A 26,342-nucleotide genomic window follows, 5' to 3' on the forward strand; every position below is an offset into this window, starting at 1 on the left:
CCTAGGAGGGGACGTAACAAGCCTAGGAGGGGACGTAACAAGCCTAGGAGGAGACCAAACAAGCCTAGGAGGAGACGGAACAAGCCTAGGAGGGGACGTAACAAGCCTAGGAGGAGACGTAACAAACCTAGGATCAGACGTAACAAGCCTAGGAAGAGACGTAACAAGTCTAGGAGGAGACGTACCAAGCCTAGGAGGGGACGTAACAAGCCTAGGAGGAGACGTAACAAGCCTAGGAGGAGATGTAACAAGCCTAGGAGATGACGTAACAAGCCTAGCGGTAGACGTAGCAAGCCTAGGGGAAGATGTAGCAAGCCTAGGGGGAGACGTAACAAGCCTAGGAGGTGACGTAACAAGCCTAGGAGGAGACGTAACAAGCCTAGGAGGAGACGTAACAAGCCTAGGATCAGACGTAACAAGCCTAGGAAGAGATGTAGCAAGCCTAGGAGGAGACGTAACAAGCCTATGGGAGACTTAACAAACCTACGAGGAGACCTAACAAGCCTAGGAGGAGATGTAACAAACCTACGAGGAGACGTAACAAGCCTAAGGGGAGACGTAACAAGCCTAGGATCAGACGTAACAAGCCTAGGAGGAGACGTAACAAGCCTAGGAGGTGACGTAACAAGCCAAGGAGGATATGTAACAAGCCTAGGAGGAGACGTAACAAGCCTAGGAGGAGACGTAACAAGCATAGGAGGAGACGTAACAAGCCTAGGAGGAGACGTAACAAGCATAGGATCAGACGTAACAAGCCTAGAAGGAGACGTAACAAGCCTAGGAGGTGACGTAACAAGCCAAGGAGGAGACGTAACAAGACTAGGAAGAGACGTAACAAGCCTAGGAGGAGACGTAACAAGCCTAGGAGGGGAGACGTAACTAGCCTAGGAGGTGACGTAACAAGCCTAGGAGGAGACGTAACAAGCCTAGGAGGTGACGTAACAAGCCTTGGAGGGGACGTAACAAGCCTAGGGGGAGAAGTAACAAGCCTAGGAGGAGACGTAACAAGCCTAGGAGGAGACGTAACAAGCCTACGAGGAGACGTAACAAGCCTAGGGGGAGACGTAACAAGCCTACGAGGAGACGTAACAAGCCTAGGGGGAGACGTAACAAGCCTAGGATCAGACGTAAGAAGCCTAGGAGGAGACGTAACAAGCCTAGGAGGTGACATAACAATCCTAGGAGGAGACATAACAAGCCTAGGAGGAGACGTAACTAGCCTAGGAGCAGACGTAACAAGCCTAGGAGGAGACGTAACAAGCCTAGGAGGAGACGTAACAGGCCTAGGAGGTGACGTAACAAGCCTAGGAGGAGACATACCAAGCCTAGGAGGAGACGTAACAAGCCTAAGAGGAGACGTAACGAGCCTAGGATCAGACGTAACAAGCCTAGGAGGAGACGTAGCAAGCCTGGGAGGAGACGTATGCTAATGAGCCATTCGCCATCCAGTGCTAAGAGACGCCCAGTGACATCATCTCACATCCGCCGCTCCCGCACAAAACCGGAAACATGGAACTCAGATCAGGCGGCCATCAGCCTTCTGAGTAAGTCTAAAATGCAGCAGACATCGCGGTCTCCAGACACGTAGACGGCTCTCCTGCTGCCAGCACGGACACATGACTAAGGACTCAGGGCTTCATTCAGAGGCGGCCGTACGGTCTACGACCGCTCGGCCGCCTTGATGTTTGTCCAGTGCGCATGCGCACAGGGAGCCGGCTCCTTCGTGCGCATGCGTGAGACCCGCTATGACCGACAGCGCCGGTCGTAGCGGGTCTCTTTCCAGCCTAAGCCTAAGAGGAGACGTAACAAGCCTAGGAGGAGACGTAACATGCCAAGGGGGAGATGTAACAAGCCTATGGGGAGACGTAACAAGCCTAGGATCAGACGTAACAAGCCTAGAGGGAGACGTAACATGCCAAGGGGGAGACGTAACAAGCCTAGGAGGAGACGTAAGAAGCCTAGGAGGAGACGTAACTAGCCTAGGATCAGACGTAACAAGCCTAGGAGGAGACGTAACAAGCCTAGGAGGAGACGTATCAAGCCTAGGATGAGATGTAACAAGCATAGGAGGAGACGTAACAAGCCTAGGAGGAGATGTAACTAGCCTAGGATCAGACGTAACAAGCCTAGGAGGAGACGTAACAAGCCTAGGAGGAGACGTATCAAGCCTAGGATGAGACGTAACAAGCCGAGGAGGTGACGTAACAAGCCTAGGAGGAGACGTAACAAGCCTAGTAGGTGACGTAACAAGCCTAGGAGGAGACGCAACAAGCTTAGGAGGAGACATACCAAGCTTAGGATCAGACGTAACAAGCCTAGGAGGAGACGTAACAATCCTAGGAGGAGACGTAACAAGCCTAGGAGGTGATGTAACAAGCCGGGGAGGAGATGTAACAAGCCTAGGAGGAGATGTAACAAGCCTAGGATCAGACCTAACAAGCCTAGGAGGAGATGTAACAAGCATAGGGGGAGACGTAACAAGCCTAGGGGGAGACGTAACAAGCCTAGGATCAGACGTAACAAGCCTAGGGGGAGACGTAACAAGCCTAGGAGGAGACGTACCAAGCCTAGGATCATACGTAACAAGCCTAGGAGGAGACATACCAATCCCTGGATCAGACGTAACAAGCCTAGGGGGAGACGTAACAAGCCTAGGAGGAGACGTACCAAGCCTAGGATCAAATGTACCAAGCCTAGGAGGAGACGTAACAAGCCTAGGAGGTGACATAACAAGCCTAGGAGGAGACGTAACAAGCCTAGGATCAGACGTATCAAGCCTATGAGGAGACGTAACAAGCCTAGGATCAGACGTAACAAGCCTAGAAGGAGACGTAACAAGCCTAGGAGGAGATGTAACAAGCCTAGGAGGAGACGTAACAAGCCTAGGATCAGACGTAACAAGCCTAGGAGGAGATGTAACAAGCCTAGGAGGTGACGTAACAAGCCAAGGAGGATATGTAACAAGCCTAGGAGGAGACGTAACAAGCCTAGGAGGAGACGTAACAAGCATAGGAGGAGACGTAACAAGCCTAGGAGGAGACGTAACAAGCCTAGGATCAGACGTAACAAGCCTAGAAGGAGACGTAACAAGCCTAGGAGGTGACGTAACAAGCCAAGGAGGAGACGTAACAAGACTAGGAAGAGACGTAACAAGCCTAGGAGGAGACGTAACAAGCCTAGGAGGGGAGACGTAACTAGCCTAGGAGGTGACGTAACAAGCCTAGGAGGAGACGTAACAAGCCTAGGAGGTGACGTAACAAGCCTAGCAGGAGACGTAACAAGCCTAGGAGGGGACATAACAAGCCTAGGAGGAGACGTAACAAGCCTAGGAGGAGACGTAACAAGCCTAGGAGGGGACGTAACAAGCCTAGGAGGAGACGTAACAAGCCTAAGGAGGTGATGTAACAAGCCTAGGAGGAGACGTAACAAGCCTAGGAGGTGATGTAACAAGCTTAGGAGGAGACGTAACAAGTCTAGGATCAGACGTAACAAGCCTAGGAGGAGACATAACAAGCCTAGGAGGAGACGTAACAAGCCTAGGAGGAGAAGTACCAAGCTTAGGATCAGACGTAACAAGCCTAGGAGGAGACATAACAAGCCTAGGAGGGGAGACATAACAAGCCTAGGAGGTGAGGTAACAAGCCTAGGAGGTGACATAAAAAGCCTAGGGGGAGATGTAACAAGCCTAGGAGGGGACGTAAAAAGCCTAGGAGGGGACGTAACAAGCCAAGGAGGAGATGTACCAAGCCTAGTAGGAGATGTAACAAGCCTAGGAGCAGACGTATCAAGCCTAGGAGGAGACGTAACAAGCCTAGGGGGAGACGTAACAAGCCTAGGAGGAGACGTAACAAGCCTAGGGGGAGACGTAACAAGCCTAGGAGGGGACGTAACAAGCCTAGGAGGGGACGTAACAAGCCTAGGAGGAGACCAAACAAGCCTAGGAGGAGACGGAACAAGCCTAGGAGGGGACGTAACAAGCCTAGGAGGAGACGTAACAAACCTAGGATCAGACGTAACAAGCCTAGGAGGAGACGTAACAAGTCTAGGAGGAGACGTACCAAGCCTAGGAGGGGACGTAACAAGCCTAGGAGGAGACGTAACAAGCCTAGGAGGAGATGTAACAAGCCTAGGAGATGACGTAACAAGCCTAGCGGTAGACGTAGCAAGCCTAGGGGAAGATGTAGCAAGCCTAGGGGGAGACGTAACAAGCCTAGGAGGTGACGTAACAAGCCTAGGAGGAGACGTAACAAGCCTAGGAGGAGACGTAACAAGCCTAGGATCAGACGTAACAAGCCTAGGAGGAGATGTAGCAAGCCTAGGAGGAGACGTAATAAGCCTATGGGAGACTTAACAAACCTACGAGGAGACCTAACAAGCCTAGGGGGAGACGTAACAAACCTACGAGGAGACGTAACAAGCCTAAGGGGAGACGTAACAAGCCTAGGATCAGACGTAACAAGCCTAGGAGGAGACGTAACAAGCCTAGGAGGTGACGTAACAAGCCAAGGAGGATATGTAACAAGCCTAGGAGGAGACGTAACAAGCCTAGGAGGAGACGTAACAAGCATAGGAGGAGACGTAACAAGCCTAGGAGGAGACGTAACAAGCCTAGGATCAGACGTAACAAGCCTAGAAGGAGACGTAACTAGCCTAGGAGGTGACGTAACAAGCCAAGGAGGAGACGTAACAAGACTAGGAAGAGACGTAACAAGCCTAGGAGGAGACGTAACAAGCCTAGGAGGGGAGACGTAACTAGCCTAGGAGGTGACGTAACAAGCCTAGGAGGAGACGTAACAAGCCTAGGAGGTGACGTAACAAGCCTAGGAGGAGACGTAACAAGCCTAGGAGGGGACATAACAAGCCTAGGAGGAGACGTAACAAGCCTAGGAGGAGACGTAACAAGCCTAGGAGGGGACGTAACAAGCCTAGGAGGAGACGTAACAAGCCTAAGGAGGTGATGTAACAAGCCTAGGAGGAGACGTAACAAGCCTAGGAGGTGATGTAACAAGCTTAGGAGGAGACGTAACAAGTCTAGGATCAGACGTAACAAGCCTAGGAGGAGACGTAACAAGCCTAGGAGGAGACGTAACAAGCCTAGGAGGAGAAGTACCAAGCTTAGGATCAGACGTAACAAGCCTAGGAGGAGACATAACAAGCCTAGGAGGGGAGACATAACAAGCCTAGGAGGTGAGGTAACAAGCCTAGGAGGTGACATAAAAAGCCTAGGGGGAGATGTAACAAGCCTAGGAGGGGACATAAAAAGCCTAGGAGGGGACGTAACAAGCCAAGGAGGAGATGTACCAAGCCTAGTAGGAGATGTAACAAGCCTAGGAGCAGACGTATCAAGCCTAGGAGGAGACGTAACAAGCCTAGGGGGAGACGTAACAAGCCTAGGAGGTGACGTAACAAGCCTAGGGGGAGACGTAACAAGCCTAGGAGGGGACGTAACAAGCCTAGGAGGAGACCAAACAAGCCTAGGAGGAGACGGAACAAGCCTAGGAGGGGACGTAACAAGCCTAGGAGGAGACGTAACAAACCTAGGATCAGACGTAACAAGCCTAGGAGGAGACGTAACAAGTCTAGGAGGAGACGTACCAAGCCTAGGAGGGGACGTAACAAGCCTAGGAGGAGACGTAACAAGCCTAGGAGGAGATGTAACAAGCCTAGGAGATGACGTAACAAGCCTAGCGGTAGACGTAGCAAGCCTAGGGGAAGATGTAGCAAGCCTAGGGGGAGACGTAACAAGCCTAGGAGGTGACGTAACAAGCCTAGGAGGAGACGTAACAAGCCTAGGAGGAGACGTAACAAGCCTAGGATCAGACGGAACAAGCCTAGGAGGAGATGTAGCAAGCCTAGGAGGAGACGTAACAAGCCTATGGGGAGACTTAACAAACCTACGAGGAGACCTAACAAGCCTAGGGGGAGACGTAACAATCCTACGAGGAGACGTAACAAGCCTAAGGGGAGACGTAACAAGCCTAGGATCAGACGTAACAAGCCTAGGAGGAGACGTAACAAGCCTAGGAGGTGACGTAACAAGCCAAGGAGGATATGTAACAAGCCTAGGAGGAGACGTAACAAGCTTAGGAGGAGACGTAACAAGCATAGGAGGAGACGTAACAAGCCTAGGAGGAGACGTAACAAGCCTAGGATCAGACGTAACAAGCCTAGAAGGAGACGTAACAAGCCTAGGAGGTGACGTAACAAGCCAAGGAGGAGACGTAACAAGACTAGGAAGAGACGTAACAAGCCTAGGAGGAGACGTAACAAGCCTAGGAGGTGACGTAACAAGCCTAGGAGGAGACGTAACAAGCCTAGGAGGTGATGTAACAAGCCTAGGAGGAGACGTAACAAGCCTAGGAGGGGACATAACAAGCCTAGGAGGAGACGTAACAAGCCTAGGAGGAGACGTAACAAGCCTAGGAGGGGACGTAACAAGCCTAGGAGGAGACGTAACAAGCCTAAGGAGGTGATGTAACAAGCCTAGGAGGAGACGTAACAAGCCTAGGAGGTGATGTAACAAGCTTAGGAGGAGACGTAACAAGTCTAGGATCAGACGTAACAAGCCTAGGAGGAGACGTAACAAGCCTAGGAGGAGACGTAACAAGCCTAGGAGGAGAAGTACCAAGCTTAGGATCAGACGTAACAAGCCTAGGAGGAGACGTAACAAGCCTAGGAGGGGAGACATAACAAGCCTAGGAGGTGAGGTAACAAGCCTAGGAGGTGACATAAAAAGCCTAGGGGGAGATGTAACAAGCCTAGGAGGGGACGTAAAAAGCCTAGGAGGGGACGTAACAAGCCAAGGAGAAGATGTACCAAGCCTAGTAGGAGATGTAACAAGCCTAGGAGCAGACGTATCAAGCCTAGGAGGAGACGTAACAAGCCTAGGGGGAGACGTAACAAGCCTAGGAGGTGACGTAACAAGCCTAGGGGGAGACGTAACAAGCCTAGGAGGGGACGTAACAAGCCTAGGAGGGGACGTAACAAGCCTAGGAGGAGACCAAACAAGCCTAGGAGGAGACGGAACAAGCCTAGGAGGGGACGTAACAAGCCTAGGAGGAGACGTAACAAACCTAGGATCAGACGTAACAAGCCTAGGAGGAGACGTAACAAGTCTAGGAGGAGACGTACCAAGCCTAGGAGGGGACGTAACAAGCCTAGGAGGAGACGTAACAAGCCTAGGAGGAGATGTAACAAGCCTAGGAGATGACGAAACAAGCCTAGCGGTAGACGTAGCAAGCCTAGGGGAAGATGTAGCAAGCCTAGGGGGAGACGTAACAAGCCTAGTAGGTGACGTAACAAGCCTAGGAGGAGACGTAACAAGCCTAGGAGGAGACGTAACAAGCCTAGGATCAGACGTAACAAGCCTAGGAGGAGATGTAGCAAGCCTAGGAGGAGACGTAACAAGCCTATGGGGAGACTTAACAAACCTACGAGGAGACCTAACAAGCCTAGGGGGAGACGTAACAAACCTACGAGGAGACGTAACAAGCCTAAGGGGAGACGTAACAAGCCTAGGATCAGACGTAACAAGCCTAGGAGGTGATGTAACAAGCCTAGGAGGAGACGTAACAAGCCTAGGAGGGGACGTAACAAGCCTAGGAGGAGACGTAACAAGCCTATGGGGAGACGTAACAAGCCCAGGAGGAGACGTAACAAGCCTAGGAGGAGACGTAACAAGCCTAGGAGGTGACGTAACAAGCCTAGGAGGAGACGTAACAAGCCTAGGAGGGGAGACGTAACAAGCCTAGGAGGGGAGACGTAACAAGCCTAGGAGGTGAGGTAACAAGCCTAGGAGGAGATGTAACAAGCCCAGGAGGCGACGTAACAAGCCTAGGAGATGACGTAACAAGCCTAGCGGTAGACGTAGCAAGCCTAGGGGAAGATGTAGCAAGCCTAGGGGGAGACGTAACAAGCCTAGGAGGAGACGTAACAAGCCTAGGATCAGACGTAACAAGCCTAGGAGGAGATGTAGCAAGCCTAGGAGGAGACGTAACAAGCCTATGGGGAGACTTAACAAACCTACGAGGAGACCTAACAAGCCTAGAAGGAGACGTAACAAACCTACGAGGAGACGTAACAAGCCTAAGGGGAGACGTAACAAGCCTAGGAAGAGACGTAACAAGCCTAGGAGGTGATGTAACAAGCCTAGGAGGAGACGTAACAAGCCTAGGAGGGGACGTAACAAGCCTAGGAGGAGACGTAACAAGCCTAAGGGGAGACGTAACAAGCCCAGGAGGAGACGTAACAAGCCTAGGAGGAGACGTAACAAGCCTAGGAGGGGAGACGTAACAAGCCTAGGAGGGGAGACGTAACAAGCCTAGGAGGTGAGGTAACAAGCCTAGGAGGAGATGTAACAAGCCCAGGAGGCGACGTAACAAGCCTAGGAGGAGACGTAACAAGCCTAGGAGGAGACGTACCAAGCCTAGGAGGGTACGTAACAAGCCTAGGAGGAGACGTAACAAGCCTAGGAGGTGATGTAACAAGCCTAGGAGGAGACGCAACAAGCCTAGAAGGTGATGTAACAAGCCTAGGAGGAGAGGTAACAAGCCTAGGAGGAGACGTAACAAGCCTAGGAGGAGACGTAACAAGCCTAGGAGGGGACGTTCCAAGCCTATGGGGAGACGTAACAAGCCTAGGGGGAGACGTAACAAGCCTAGGAGGTGAAATAACAAGCCTAGGAGGAGATGTACCAAGCCTAGGAGGGGACGTAACGAGCCTAGGAGGTGACGTAACAAGCCTAGGAGGAGACGTAACAAGCCTAGAGGAAGACGTAACAAGCCTAGGAGGTGACATAACAAGCCTAAGAGAAGACGTAAGAAGCCTAGGAGGAGATGTAACAAGCCTATGATCAGAAGTAACAAGCCTAGGAAGAGACGTAACAAGCCTAGGAGGTGACGTAACAAGCCTAGGAGGAGACGTAACATGCCTAGGAGAAGACCTACCAAGCCTAGGAAGAGACGTACCAATCCTAGGAGGAGACGTAACAAACCTAGGATCAGACGTAACAAGCCTAGGAGGAGACGTAACAAGTCTAGGAGGAGACGTACCAAGCCTAGAAGGAGACGTAACAAGCCTAGGAGGTGACGTAACAAGCCTAGCAAGAGACGTAACAAGCCTAGGGGGAGACGTAACAAGCCTAGGAGGTGACGTAACAAGCCTAGGAGGAGACGTAACAAGCCTAGGAGGAGACGTAACAAGCCTTGGAGGGGACGTAACAAGCCTAGGGGGAGAAGTAACAAGCCTAGGAGGAGACTTAACAAGCCTAGGAGGAGACGTAACAAGCCTACGAGGAGACGTAACAAGCCTAGGGGGAGACGTAACAAGCCTACGAGGAGACGTAACAAGCCTAGGGGGAGACGTAACAAGCCTAGGATCAGACGTAAGAAGCCTAGGAGGAGACGTAACAAGCCTAGGAGGTGACATAACAATCCTAGGAGGAGACATAACAAGCCTAGGAGGAGACGTAACTAGCCTAGGAGCAGACGTAACAAGCCTAGGAGGAGACGTAACAAGCCTAGGAGGAGACGTAACAGGCCTAGGAGGTGACGTAACAAGCCTAGGAGGAGACATACCAAGCCTAGGAGGAGACGTAACAAGCCTAAGAGGAGACGTAACAAGCCTAGGATCAGACGTAACAAGCCTAGGAGGAGACGTAGCAAGCCTGGGAGGAGACGTATGCTAATGAGCCATTCGCCATCCAGTGCTAAGAGACGCCCAGTGACATCATCTCACATCCGCCGCTCACGCACAAAACCGGAAACATGGAACTCAGATCAGGCGGCCATCAGCCTTCTGAGTAAGTCTAAAATGCAGCAGACATCGCGGTCTCCAGACACGTAGACGGCTCTCCTGCTGCCAGCACGGACACATGACTAAGGACTCAGGGCTTCATTCAGAGGCGGCCGTACGGTCTACGACCGCTCGGCCGCCTTGATGTTTGTCCAGTGCGCATGCGCACAGGGAGCCGGCTCCTTCGTGCGCATGCGTGAGACCCGCTATGACCGACAGCGCCGGTCGTAGCGGGTCTCTTTCCAGCCTAAGCCTAAGAGGAGACGTAACAAGCCTAGGAGGAGACGTAACATGCCAAGGGGGAGATGTAACAAGCCTATGGGGAGACGTAACAAGCCTAGGATCAGACGTAACAAGCCTAGGGGGAGACGTAACATGCCAAGGGGGAGACGTAACAAGCCTAGGAGGAGACGTAAGAAGCCTAGGAGGAGACGTAACTAGCCTAGGATCAGACGTAACAAGCCTAGGAGGAGACGTAACAAGCCTAGGAGGAGACGTATCAAGCCTAGGATGAGATGTAACAAGCATAGGAGGAGACGTAACAAGCCTAGGAGGAGACGTAACTAGCCTAGGATCAGACGTAACAAGCCTAGGAGGAGACGTAACAAGCCTAGGAGGAGACGTATCAAGCCTAGGATGAGACGTAACAAGCCGAGGAGGTGACGTAACAAGCCTAGGAGGAGACGTAACAAGCCTAGTAGGTGACGTAACAAGCCTAGGAGGAGACGCAACAAGCTTAGGAGGAGACATACCAAGCTTAGGATCAGACGTAACAAGCCTAGGAGGAGACGTAACAATCCTAGGAGGAGACGTAACAAGCCTAGGAGGTGATGTAACAAGCCGGGGAGGAGATGTAACAAGCCTAGGAGGAGATGTAACAAGCCTAGATCAGACCTAACAAGCCTAGGAGGAGATGTAACAAGCATAGGGGGAGACGTAACAAGCCTAGGGGGAGACGTAACAAGCCTAGGATCAGACGTAACAAGCCTAGGGGGAGACGTAACAAGCCTAGGAGGAGACGTACCAAGCCTAGGATCATACGTAACAAGCCTAGGAGGAGACATACCAATCCCTGGATCAGACGTAACAAGCCTAGGGGGAGACGTAACAAGCCTAGGAGGAGACGTACCAAGCCTAGGATCAAATGTACCAAGCCTAGGAGGAGACGTAACAAGCCTAGGAGGTGACATAACAAGCCTAGGAGGAGACGTAACAAGCCTAGGATCAGACGTATCAAGCCTAGGAGGAGACGTAACAAGCCTAGGAGGAGACGTAACAAGCATAGGGGGAGACGTAACAAGCCTAAGATCACATGTAACAAGCCTAGGAGGAGACGTAACAAGCCTAGGAGGTGACGTAACAAGCCTAGGATGAGACGTAACAAGCCTAGGAGGAGACGTAACAAGCCTAGGAGGAGACGTCACAAGCCTAGGATCAGACGTAACAAGCCTAGGAGGAGACGTACCAAGCTTAGGATCAGACGTAACAAGCCTAGGAGGAGACGTAACAAGCCTAGGAGGAGACGTAACAAGCATAGGGGGAGACGTAACAAGCCTAAGATCACATGTAACAAGCCTAGGAGGAGACGTAACAATCCTAGGAGGTGACGTAACAAGCCTAGGATGAGACGTAACAAGCCTAGGAGGAGACGTAACAAGCCTAGGAGGAGACGTCACAAGCCTAGGATCAGACGTAACAAGCCTAGGAGGAGATGTAACAAGCCTAGGAGGAGACGTAACAAGCCTAGGAGGAGACGTACCAAGCTTAGGATCAGACGTAACAAGCCTAGGAGGAGACGTAACAAGCCTAGGAGGAGACGTAACAAGCATAGGGGGAGACGTAACAAGCCTAAGATCACATGTAACAAGCCTAGGAGGAGACGTAACAAGCCTAGGAGGTGACGTAACAAGCCTAGGATGAGACGTAACAAGCCTAGGAGGAGACGTAACAAGCCTAGGAGGAGACGTCACAAGCCTAGGATCAGACGTAACAAGCCTAGGAGGAGATGTAACAAGCCTAGGAGGAGACGTAACAAGCCTAGGAGGTGACGTAACAAGCCTAGGATGAGACGTAACAAGCCTAGGAGGAGACGTAACAAGCCTAGGAGGAGACGTCACAAGCCTAGGATCAGACGTAACAAGCCTAGGAGGAGATGTAACAAGCCTAGGAGGAGACGTAACAAGCCTAGAAGGAGACGTAACAAGCCTAGGATCAGACGTAACAAGCCTAGGAGGAGACGTAGCAAGCCTAGGGGGAGACGTATGCTAATGAGCCATTCGCCATCCAGTGCTAAGAGACGCCCAGTGACATTATCTCACATCCGCCGCTCACGCACAAAACCGGAAACATGGAACTCAGATCAGGCGGCCATCAGCCTTCTGAGTAATTCTAAAATGTAGCAGACATCGCGGTCTCCAGACACGCAGACGGCTCTCCTGCTGCCAGCACGGACACATGACTAAGGGCTCAGGGCTTCATTCAGAGGCGGCCGTACGGTCTACAACCGCTCGGCCGCCTTGATGTTTGTCCAGTGCGCATGCGCACGAGGGAGTCGGCACCTTCGTGCACATGCGTGAGACCCGCTACGACCGACAGCGCCGGTTGTAGCGGGTCTCTTTCCAAAGGGGGCGAGCTGTCGATGTTGATTGACAGCTCGCCCCGTTTGGAAGGTGGGCCGGGGGGTTGGCAGCCCAAACGGAGGCGCTAGGATCAGTTCCCATGGGAATGCCTACCGTTTGGGGGAGGCCCCACTGACATCACTAGTGATGTCAGTGGAGAACTTCCGGCTCTGACAGAGCCAGAAGCTCTCTGGGGCTTAGGACAAGTGAGACCCTACCCTAGGGTCTCGTCGTAAGCCCCAATGGTCGCGATGGTCTATGACCATCGCGACCATCACCCTAGCGGTCGTTAGAGCTGTGGGTGTAAACCCACAACCTAACGACCGAAACAGAGGCTGCCGGTCAGGATGCAAGCGGCTGCCCAGTTTCTGAGCGACTGCTTGCATCCTCCGACCACCTCTGAATGAGGCCTCAGTGTGTGATGCTCTGCATGGCACAGAATGGATAAGGACTCAGTGTGTGATGCTCTGCAGGGCACAGAATGGATAAGGACTCAGTGTGTGATGGTCTGCAGGGCACAGAATGGATAAGGACTCAATGAGTGATGTTCTGCATATTACTGGATGGAAAAGGACACAGAGTGATACTCTGTAGGACATTGTTGGTAGTGATACTCTGCAGTGCAAGAAATGGATAAGGACTTGTGGGATACTCTGCAGGAGACGGTAATACTTCATACCTGAATAGACTCCAATAACGAATCGCCCAGCGATCATCATCTCATACGATTGGCTGATCTGTGACAGGCCCATCAGACTTCCACCAATGAAAGCAAATATATTATTGGCAATCATTGCTCGCTTCCTGCTCCATGACACGTACATATATGTAACATGGAGACAGAGAAAAACATTATTAGGAAAGACGTTCCCAAGACAGCTGTACATATCTGACAATCTGGTACTGCTCTCTGCCTGCCCGTAAACTGTATATATCAGTATACAGAACAATATAATCTGCACTGTCCACAGTCTCCTATGGTAGGACCACACCACTATCAGAAGAGAACCAGTGACTAAAGCTTTCTGTCAGGAGGTTCAATCTTATTACCACGGTAGATAAAGAGTCACACATAGCCCAATCCTGACGGTGATCCAGGGATCACACATAGTCCAATCCTGACACTGATCCAGAGAGTCACACATAGCCCAATCCTGACGGTGATCCAGGGATCACACATAGACCAATCCTGACGGTGATCCAGGGATCACACATAGCCCAATCCTGACACACATCCAGGGATCACACATAGCCCAATCCTGACACTGATCCAGGGATCACACATAGCCCAATCCTGACACTGATCCAGGGATCACACGTAGCCCAATCCTGACACTGATCCAGAGAGTCACACGTAGCCCAATCCTTACACTGATCCAGGGATCACACATAGCCCAATCCTGACGCTGATCCAGGGAGAACACATAGCCCAATCCTGACGCTGATCCAGGGATCACACATAGCCCAATCCTGACAGTGATCCAGGGATCACACATAGCCCAATCCTGACGGTGAACCAGGGATCACACATAGCCCAATCCTGATGCTGATCCAGGGATCACACATAGCCCAATCCTGACTCTGATCCAGGGATCACACATAGCCCAATCCTGACACTGATCCAGGGATCACACATAGCCCAATCCTGACGCTGATCCAGGGATCACACATAGCCCAATCCTGACACTGATCCAGAGAGTCACACATAGCCCAATCCTGACGCTGATCCAGGGATCACACATAGCCCAATCCTGACGCTGATCCAGGGATCACACATAGCCTAATCCTGACGCTGATCCAGGGATCACACATAGCCCAATCCTGACGCTGATCCATAAAGTCACACATAGCCCAATCCTGACGCTGATCCAGGGATCACACATAACCTAATCCTGACGCTGATCCAGGGATCACACATAGCCCAATCCTGACGCTGATCCAGGGATCACACATAGCCCAATCCTGACGCTGATCCAGGGATCACACATAGCCCAATCCTGACGCTGATCCAGGGATCACACATAGCCCAATCCTGACGGTGATCCAGGGATCACACATAGTCCAATCCTGACACTGATCCAGGGATCACACATAGCCCAATCCTGACACTGATCCAGAGAGTCAAACATAGCCCAATCCTGACGCTGATCCAGGGATCACACATAGCCCAATCCTGACACTGATCCAGGGATCACACATAGCCCAATCCTGACGCTGATCCAGGGATCACACATAGCCCAATCCTGACGCTGATCCAGAGAGTCACACATAGCCCAATCCTGACGCTGATCCAGGGATCACACACAGCCCAATCCTGACACTGATCCAGAGAGTCACACATAGCCCAATCCTGACGCTGATCCAGGGATCACACACAGCCCAATCCTGACACTGATCCAGAGAGTCACACATAGCCCAATCCTGACACTGATCCAGGGATCACACATAGCCCAATCCTGGCGCTGACCCAGGGATAACACATAGCCCAATCCTGACACTGATCTAGGGATCACACATAGCCCAATCCTGACACTGATCCAGAGATCGCACATAGCCCAATCCTGACGCTGATCCAGAGAGTCACACATAGCCCAATTCCGATGCTGATCCAGAGAGTCACACATAACCCAATCCTGACGCTGATCCAGAGAGTCACACATAGCCCAATCCTAACACTGATCCAGAGAGTCACACATAGCCCAATCCTGACACTGATCCAGGGATCACACATAGCCCAATCCTGACACTGATCCAGGGATCACACATAGCCCAATCCTGACACTGATTCAGAGATTCACACATAACCCAATCCTGACGCTGATCCAGGGATCACACATAGCCCAATCCTGACACTGATCCAGGGATCACACATAGCCCAAACCTGACACTGATCCAGGGATCACACATAGCCCAATCCTGACACTGATCCAGAGAGTCACACATAACCCAATCCTGACGCTGATCCAGGGATCACACATAGCCCAATCCTGACACTGATCCAGGGATCACACATAGCCCAATCCTGACGCTGATCCAGGGATCACACATAGCCCAATCCTGACGCTGATCCAGAGAGTCACACATAGCCCAATCCTGACGCTGATCCAGGGATCACACACAGCCCAATCCTGACACTGATCCAGAGAGTCACACATAGCCCAATCCTGACGCTGATCCAGGGATCACACACAGCCCAATCCTGACACTGATCCAGAGAGTCACACATAGCCCAATCCTGACACTGATCCAGGGATCACACATAGCCCAATCCTGGCGCTGATCCAGGGATAACACATAGCCCAATCCTGACACTGATCTAGGGATCACACATAGCCCAATCCTGACACTGATCCAGAGATCGCACATAGCCCAATCCTGACGCTGATCCAGAGAGTCACACATAGCCCAATTCCGATGCTGATCCAGAGAGTCACACATAACCCAATCCTGACGCTGATCCAGAGAGTCACACATAGCCCAATCCTAACACTGATCCAGAGAGTCACACATAGCCCAATCCTGACACTGATCCAGGGATCACACATAGCCCAATCCTGACACTGATCCAGGGATCACACATAGCCCAATCCTGACACTGATTCAGAGATTCACACATAACCCAATCCTGACGCTGATCCAGGGATCACACATAGCCCAATCCTGACACTGATCCAGGGATCACACATAGCCCAAACCTGACACTGATCCAGGGATCACACATAGCCCAATCCTGACACTGATCCAGAGAGTCACACATAACCCAATCCTGACGCTGATCCAGGGATCACACATAGCCCAATCCTGACACTGATCCAGGGATCACACATAGCCCAATCCTGACGCTGATCCAGGGATCACACATAGCCCAATCCTGACGCTGATCCAGAGAGTCACACATAGCCCAATCCTGACGCTGATCCAGGGATCACACACAGCCCAATCCTGACACTGATCCAGAGAGTCACACATAGCCCAATCCTGACGCTGATCCAGGGATCACACACAGCCCAATCCTGACACTGATCCAGAGAGTCACACATAGCCCAATCCTGACACTGATCCAGGGATCACACATAGCCCAATCCTGGCGCTGATCCAGGGATAACACATAGCCCAATCCTGACACTGATCTAGGGATCACACACAGCCCAATCCTGACACTGATCCAGAGAGTCACACATAGCCCAATCCTGACACTGATCCAGGGATCACACATAGCCCAATCCTGGCGCTGATCCAGGGATAACACATAGCCCAATCCTGACACTGATCTAGGGATCACACATAGCCCAATCCTGACGCTGATCCAGAGAGTCACACATAGCCCAATTCCGATGCTGATCCAGAGAGTCACACATAACCCAATCCTGACGCTGATCCAGAGAGTCACACATAGCCCAATCCTAACACTGATCCAGAGAGTCACACATAGCCCAATCCTGACACTGATCCAGGGATCACACATAGCCCAATCCTGACACTGATCCAGGGATCACACATAGCCCAATCCTGACACTGATTCAGAGATTCACACATAACCCAATCCTGACGCTGATCCAGGGATCACACATAGCCCAATCCTGACACTGATCCAGGGATCACACATAGCCCAAACCTGACACTGATCCAGGGATCACACATAGCCCAATCCTGACACTGATCCAGAGAGTCACACATAACCCAATCCTGACGCTGATCCAGGGATCACACATAGCCCAATCCTGACGCTGATCCAGGGATCACACATAGCCCAATCCTGACACTGATCCAGGGATCACACATAGCCCAATCCTGACACTGATCCAGGGATCACACATAGCCCAATCCTGACGCTGATCGAGAGAAAGAAGAAAAAACTCTCTAATTGGGGTCAATCTTGAATATAAGTAAATAGTAAGTAACATTTAATAGGTATGCATTAAAAATGGCTGCCACATTACAGTAAGTTCCTTAGTAGCAATATACAAGAACAGGACAAAACGAAACATGAAACATGAAAAACTTGAATACACAGAAAGGAAGGTGAAAATATTTCTCAGCGGGGTGATGTCAGAAGAAAAGGATTATTCGTGTAATCTCATAGTAAATTCTCTGAGTTGGCCCACTACGATATCAGTCCAATGACTGAGTTGTGACAAGTAATTATATTAAAAGGAAATTTAGTAGGTTAAATAACCTCTAACAGCATCAACACATCGTTAATAAACAAGAACTCAACATACAAATATCGCCAGGGAGCTCCCACTATATAAAAATGAAGTTAGCACAGTATTAGTGATACGTCTCAGGAATAGGGACAATACGTATCATGCTGATTGCTGTAGGGAACTTTCTATGTACATATTACAAAGGTAGCACGGTATATCTCTGAACCAAAGAGAGTGTATAATATATGGTAATGTGTATTCCAAAAATCGATGTAGAGAGCTCCCACTGTACTAGTTAATAAGGTAGACAGACCGAGAATAATCAGTCTATCACCCACATCAAATATGCACAGAAGAATAGACCAATGGATTAAGTGCACATATAAGCATCCGATGTTATGAAGGTATAATATCTGCAAGTACCGCTGAAAATAGATAAGTGGAGAATATGAAGAGAAAATGAGTAGAATTATTCCCTATCAATGGTGTCAAGATAGCAGCTGCTGCATGTCATTATGACACTCAGAGAATGACATGTGAGCGTACTGTCAGGCTCACCCAAGGGTGTGAATAAGTGAATTGAGCATCTGCTGTTAGGGCTGATGTGAAAAAGGAACCTGGTATGTAGGACAGTGCAGGAACCTATTCAAATCAAGCTCTGACTGAGGAAGCAGCTCGTGAAACGCGCGTCTCAGATCGGTGTTTTCCCGCTGTGTACAGGCGGGACCACACAGCACAACACACGGAAAGACTTCCGACTAGGCACACCCAGCCCACCACTTGCCGCCCTCCATTTGGGTATACAGGTACCGCTCTTTTCTCGCTCCTAGGCGCACATGCCTACTCGGCTGCATGTGTAGGTGACTGGCTCTGCACTACCCCTACGGGCACACAGAGCATTACTTACCCTGTGTGAGTCGCAGTGCAGTCTTCATTTTGCTTCTTTCATACCAGAGTATACGACTCCATGCTTCTCACTATTCACCACTACCGTTGGGAAATGTGACTAGCAGCAGCACTGGGGACGATATTATACTGTGGCCTTTATTTTGTGTCATGTTTACCATCTCTTAACCAGATCACCTGTTATCTATGAGCACTCTCATTACAGCCTGATATTATACCTTCATAACATCGGATGCTTATATGTGCACTTAATCCATTGGTCTATTCTTCTGTGCATATTTGATGTGGGTGATAGACTGATTATTCTCGGTCTGTCTACCTTATTAACTAGTACAGTAGGAGCTCTCTACATCGATTTTTGGAATACACATTACCATATATTATACACTCTCTTTGGTTCAGAGATATACCGTGCTACCTTTGTAATATGTACATAGAAAGTTCCCTACAGCAATCAGCATGATACGTATTGTCCCTATTCCTGAGACGTATCACTAATACTGTGCTAACTTCATTTTTATATAGTGGGAGCTCCCTGGCGATATTTGTATGTTGAGTTCTTGTTTATTAACGATGTGTTGATGCTGTTAGAGGTTATTTAACCTACTAAATTTCCTTTTAATATAATTACTTGTCACAACTCAGTCATTGGACTGATATCGTAGTGGGCCAACTCAGAGAATTTACTATGAGATTACACGAATAATCCTTTTCTTCTGACATCACCCCGCTGAGAAATATTTTCACCTTCCTTTCTGTATATTCAAGTTTTTCATGTTTCATGTTTCGTTTTGTCCTGTTCTTGTATATTGCTACTAAGGAACTTACTGTAATGTGGCAGCCATTTTTAATGCATACCTATTAAATGTTACTTATTATTTACTTATATTCAAGATTGACCCCAATTAGAGAGTTTTTTCTTCTTTCTTGTCTTTTTCCAATGATTTATACTCTGCGGGGAGCACCTCCACTCTGTTATTTCCCCATGCCCCTACTGACCATAGGGCTTTAATTTTGATGACTGTGGATTTTTCATATTATACCAACAATATACATTGCTAATATCATATTATCCTGTGCTCATCTAAATTCCCCCATCCCCCCTTCCCTTGGTATTTTCACTAATCGAGAGAGTCACACATAGCCCAATCCTGACACTGATCGAGGGATCACACATAGCCCAATCCTAACGCTGATCCAGGGATCACACATAGCCCAATCCTGACGCTGATCGAGAGAGTCACACATAGCCCAATCCTGACACTGATCCAAGGATCACACATAGCCCAATCCTGACACTGATCCATAGAGTCACACATAGCCCAATCCTGACGCTGATCGACAGAGTCACACATAGCCCAATCCTGATGCTGATCGAGAGAGTCACACATAGCCCAATCCTGACACTGATCCAAGGATCACACATAGCCCAATCCGGACGCTGATCCAGGGATCACACATAGCCCAATCCTGACGCTGATCGAGAGAGTCACACATAGCCCAATCCTGACACTGATCCAAGGATCACACATAGCCCAATCCTGACACTGATCCATAGAGTCACACATAGCCCAATCCTGACGCTGATCCAGAGAGTAACGCACAGCCCAATCCTGGCGCTGATCCAGGGATCACACACAGCCCAATCCTGACGCGGATCCAGGGATCACACATAGCCCAATCCTGACTCTGATCTAGGGATCACACATAGACCAATTCTGACACTGATCCAGGGATCACATATAGTCCAATCCTGACACTGATTCAGTTAGTCACACAGAGCCCAATCCTGACGCTGATCCAGGGATCACACACAGCCCAATCCTGACGCTGATCCAGGGATCACACATAGCCCAGTCCTGACGCTGATCTAGGGATCACACATAGCCCAATCCTGATGCGGATCCAGGGATCATACATAGCCCAATCTTGACGCTGATCCAGGAATCACACATAGCCCAATCCTGACACTGATCAAAGGATCACACAAAGCCCAATCCTAATGCTGATCCAGAGAGTCACACATAGCCCAATCCTGACGCTGATCCAGGGATCACACATAGCCCAATCCTGACTCTGATCCAGGGATCACACACAGCCCAATCCTGACGCTGATCCAGGGATCATACATAGCCCAATCCTGATGCTGATCCAGGGATCACACATATAGCCCACTCCTGACTGATCCAGTTATCACACATAGCCCAATCCTGACACTGATCCAGGGATCACACATAGCCCAATTCTGACACTGATCCAGAGAGTCACACATAGCCCAAACCTGACACTGATCCAGGGATCACAACCCAACCTGACGCCGATTCATAGAGTCACACATAGCCCAATCCTGACACTGATCCATGGATCACACATAGGCCAATCCTGACACTGATCCAGAGAGTCACACATAGCCCAATCCTGACACTGATCCAGGGATCACACATAGCCCAATCCTGACAATGATCCAGGGATCACACATAGCCCAGTTCTGACATTGATCCAGAGAGTCACACATAGCCCAATCCTGACACTGATCCAGAGAGTCACACATAGCCCAATCCTGACACTGATCCAGGGATCACACATAGCCCAATCCTGACGCTGATCTTGAGATTCACACATAGCCCAATCCTGATGCTGATCTAGATAGTCACACATAGCCCAATCCTGACGCTGATAAAGAGAGTCACACATAGCCCAATCCTGACACTGATCCAAGGATCACACATAGCCCAATCGTGACGCTGATCCAGGGATCACACATAGCCCAATCCTGACGCTGATCGAGAGAGTCACACATAGCCCAATCCTGACACTGATCCAAGGATCACACATAGCCCAATCCTGACACTGATCCATAGAGTCACACATAGCCCAATCCTGACGCTGATCCAGAGAGTAACACACAGCCCAATCCTGGCGCTGATCCAGGGATCACACAGCCCAATCCTGACGCGGATCCAGGGATCACACATAGCCCAATCCTGACTCTGATCTAGGGATCACACATAGCCCAATCCTGATGCTGATCCAGGGATCATACATAGCCCAATCTTCACGCTGATCCAGGCATCACCCATAGCCCAATCCTGACAATGATCCAGGGATCATACATAGACCAATTCTGACACTGATCCAGGGATCACATATAGTCCAATCCTGACACTGATTCAGTTAGTCACACAGAGCCCAATCCTGACGCTGATCCAGGGATCACACACAGCCCAATCCTGACGCTGATCCAAAGATCACACATAGCCCAGTCCTGACGCTGATCTAGGGATCACACATAGCCCAATCCTGATGCGGATCCAGGGATCATGCATAGCCCAATCTTGATGCTGATCCAGGAATCACACATAGCCCAATCCTGACACTGATCAAAGGATCACACAAAGCCCAATCCTAATGCTGATCCAGAGAGTCACACATAGCCCAATCCTGACGCTGATCCAGGGATCACACATAGCACAATCCTGACTCTGATCCAGGGATCACACATAGCCCAATCCTGACGCTGATCCAGGGATCATACATAGCCCAATCCTGATGCTGATCCAGGGATCACACATATAGCCCACTCCTGACACTGATCCAGGGATCACACATAGCCCAATCCTGACACTGATCCAGGGATCACACATAGCCCAATTCTGACACTGATCCAGAGAGTCACACATAGCCCAATCCTGACACTGATCCAGGGATCACAACCCAACCTGACGCCGATTCATAGAGTCACACATAGCCCAATCCTGACACTGATCCATGGATCACACATAGGCCAATCCTGACACTGATCCAGAGAGTCACACATAGCCCAATCCTGACACTGATCCAGGGATCACACAGAGCCCAATCCTGACAATAATCCAGGGATCACACATAGCCCAGTTCTGACATTGATCCAGAGAGTCACACATAGCCCAATCCTGACACTGATCCAGAGAGTCACACATAGCCCAATCCTGACACTGATCCAGGGATCACACATAGCCCAATCCTGACGCTGATCTTGAGATTCACACATAGCCCAATCCTGATGCTGATCTAGATAGTCACACATAGCCCAATCCTGACGCTGATAAAGAGAGTCACACATAGCCCAATCCTGACACTGATCCAGGGATCACACATAGCCTAATCCTGACAATGATGCAGGGATCGCACATGGCGCAATCCTAACACTGATCCAGGGATCACACATAGCCCAATCCTGACACTGATCCAGGGATCGCACATGGCCTTCCTAACACTGATCCATGGATCACACATAGCCCAATTCTGACACTGATCCAGAGAGTCACACATAGCCCAATCCTGACACTGATCCAGGGATCACACATAGCCCAATCCTAATGCTGATCCAGAGAGTCACACATAGCCCAATCCAGATGCTGATCCAGGGATCACACATAGCCCAATCAAGACTCTGATGCAGGGATCACACATAGCCCAATCCTGACGCTGATCCAGGGATCACACATAGCCCAATCCTGACACTGATCCAGAGAGTCACACATAGCCCAATCCTGACGCTGATCTAGGGATCACACATAGCCCAATCCTGATGCTGATCCAGGGAACATACATAGCCCAATCTTGACGCTGATCCAGGCATCACACATAACCCATTCCTGACACTGATCGACGGATCACATATAGTCCAATCCTGACACTGATTCAGTTAGTCACACATAGCCCAATCCTGACGCTGATCCAGAGATCACACACAGCCCAATCCTGAGGCTGATCCAGGGATCACACATAGCCCAATCCTGATGCTGATCCAGGGATCATACATAGAACAATCTTGACGCTGATCCAGGCATCACACAGAGCCCAATCTTGACACTGATCCAGGGATCACACATAGCCCAATCCTAATGCTGATCCAGAGAGTCACACATAGCCCAATCCTGACGCTGATCCAGGGATCACACATAGCCCAATCCTGACTCTGATCAAGGGATCACACATAGCCCACTCCTGACGCTGCTCCAGGGATCATACATAGCCCAATCTGATGCTGATCCAGGGATCACTCATATAGCCCACTCCTGACACTGATCCAGGGATCACACATAGCACAATCCTGACACTGATCCAGGGATCACACATAGCCCAATTCTGACACTGATCCAGAGAGTCACACATAGCCCAATCCTGATGCTGATCCAGGGATCACAACCCAACCTGACGCCGATTCATAGAGTCACACATAGCCCAATCATGACACTGATCCAGGGATCACACATAGCCCAATCCTGACACTGATCCAGGGATCACACATAGCCCATTTCTGACACTGATCCAGAGAGTCACACATAGCCCAATCCTGACACTGATCCAGGGATCACACATAGCCCAATCCTGACACTGATGCAGGGATCGCACATGGCCCAATCCTAACACTGATCCAGGGATCACACATAGCCCAATCCTGACACTGATCCAGGGATCGCACATGGCCCAATCCTAACACTGATCCATGGATCACACATAGCCCAATTCTGACACTGATCCAGAGAGTCACACATAGCGCAATCCTGACACTGATGCAGGGATCACACATAGCCCAATCCTGACGCTGATCCAGGGATCACATATAGCCCAATCCTGACACTGATCCAGAGAGTCACACATAGCCCAATCCTGACGCTGATCTAGGGATCACACATAGCCCAATCCTGATGCTGATCCAGGGAACATACATAGCCCAATCTTGACGCTGATCTAGAGAGTCACACATAGCCCAATCCTGATACTGATCCAGAGAGTCACACATAGCCCAATCCTGACACTGATCCAGGGATCACACATAGCCCAATCCTAATGCTGATCCAGAGAGTCACACATAGCCCAATCCTGACGCTGATCCAGGGATCACACATAGCCCAATCCTGACTCTGATCAAGGGATCACACATAGCCCAATCCTGACGCTGCTCCAGGGATCATACATAGCCCAATCTGATGCTGATCCAGGGATCACTCATATAGCCCACTCCTGACACTGATCCAGGGATCACACATAGCACAATCCTGACACTGATCCAGGGATCACACATAGCCCAATTCTGACACTGATCCAGAGAGTCACACATAGCCCAATCCTGATGCTGATCCAGGGATCACAACCCAACCTGACGCCGATTCATAGAGTCACACATAGCCCAATCATGACACTGATCCAGGGATCACACATAGCCCAATCCTGACACTGATCCAGGGATCACACATAGCCCATTTCTGACACTGATCCAGAGAGTCACACATAGCCCAATCCTGACACTGATCCAGGGATCACACATAGCCCAATCCTGACACTGATGCAGGGATCGCACATGACCCAATCCTAACACTGATCCAGGGATCACACATAGCCCAATCCTGACACTGATCCAGGGATCGCACATGGCCCAATCCTAACACTGATCCATGGATCACACTTAGCCCAATTCTGACACTGATCCAGAGAGTCACACATAGCCCAATCCTGACACTGATGCAGGGATCACACATAGCCCAATCCTGACGCTGATCCAGGGATCACATATAGCCCAATCCTGACACTGATCCAGAGAGTCACACATAGCCCAATCCTGACACTGATCCAGGGATCACACATAGCCCAATCCTGACTCTGATCAAGGGATCACACATAGCCCAATCCTGACGCTGATCCAGGGATCATACATAGCCCAATCTGATGCTGATCCAGGGATCACTCATATAGCCCACTCCTGACACTGATCCAGGGATCACACATAGCACAATCCTGACACTGATCCAGGGATCACACATAGCCCAATTCTGACACTGATCCAGAGAGTCAAACATAGCCCAATCCTGATGCTGATCCAGGGATCACAACCCAACCTGACGCCGATTCATAGAGTCACACATAGCCCAATCATGACACTGATCCAGGGATCACACATAGCCCAATCCTGACACTGATCCAGGGATCACACATAGCCCATTTCTGACACTGATCCAGAGAGTCACACATAGCCCAATCCTGACACTGATCCAGGGATCACACATAGCCCAATCCTGACACTGATGCAGGGATCGCACATGGCCCAATCCTAACACTGATCCAGGGATCACACATAGCCCAATCCTGACACTGATCCAGGGATCGCACATGGCCCAATCCTAACACTGATCCATGGATCACACATAGCCCAATTCTGACACTGATCCAGAGAGTCACACATAGCGCAATCCTGACACTGATGCAGGGATCACACATAGCCCAATCCTGACGCTGATCCAGGGATCACATATAGCCCAATCCTGACACTGATCCAGAGAGTCACACATAGCCCAATCCTGACGCTGATCTAGGGATCACACATAGCCCAATCCTGATGCTGATCCAGGGAACATACATAGCCCAATCTTGACGCTGATCTAGAGAGTCACACATAGCCCAATCCTGATACTGATCCAGAGAGTCACACATAGCCCAATCCTGACACTGATCCAGGGATCACACATAGCCCAATCCTGACGCTGAAGCAGGGATCACACATAGCCCAATTCTGACAATGATCCAGAGAGTCACACATAGTCCAATCCTGACATTGATCCAGAGAGTCACACATAGCCCAATCCTGACACTGATTCAGGGATCACACATAGCCCAATCCTGACACTGATGCAGGGATCGCACATGGCCCAATCCTAACACTGATCCAGGGATCACACATAGCCCAATTCTGACACTGATCCAGAGAGTCACACATAGCCCAATCCTGACGCTCATCCAGAGAGTCACACATAGAGCAATCCTGACACTGATCCAGGGATCACACATAGCCCAATCCTGACGCTGATCCAGAGAGTCACACATAGCCCAATCCTGACGC

General features: G+C 50.2%; 1 protein-coding gene across 1 annotated transcript in view; it reads right to left on the reverse strand.

Annotated features, from left to right (window-relative positions):
* LOC148442472 (solute carrier family 2, facilitated glucose transporter member 4-like) overlaps window positions 1-26,342 on the reverse strand; it is a 261,582-nt gene that overhangs the window by 49,033 nt on the left and 186,207 nt on the right. Inside the window, exon 4 of the mRNA XM_088463908.1 lies at window positions 13,090-13,214. Coding sequence (XP_088320034.1) covers window positions 13,090-13,214 — 125 coding nt within the window. The remainder of the gene's footprint in view (window positions 1-13,089; window positions 13,215-26,342) is intronic.

This window comes from Taudactylus pleione, unplaced genomic scaffold (genome assembly GCF_031769625.1).
Source record: "Taudactylus pleione unplaced genomic scaffold, aTauple2 ptg001496l, whole genome shotgun sequence".
Classification (NCBI taxonomy): Eukaryota; Metazoa; Chordata; class Amphibia; order Anura; family Myobatrachidae; genus Taudactylus; species Taudactylus pleione.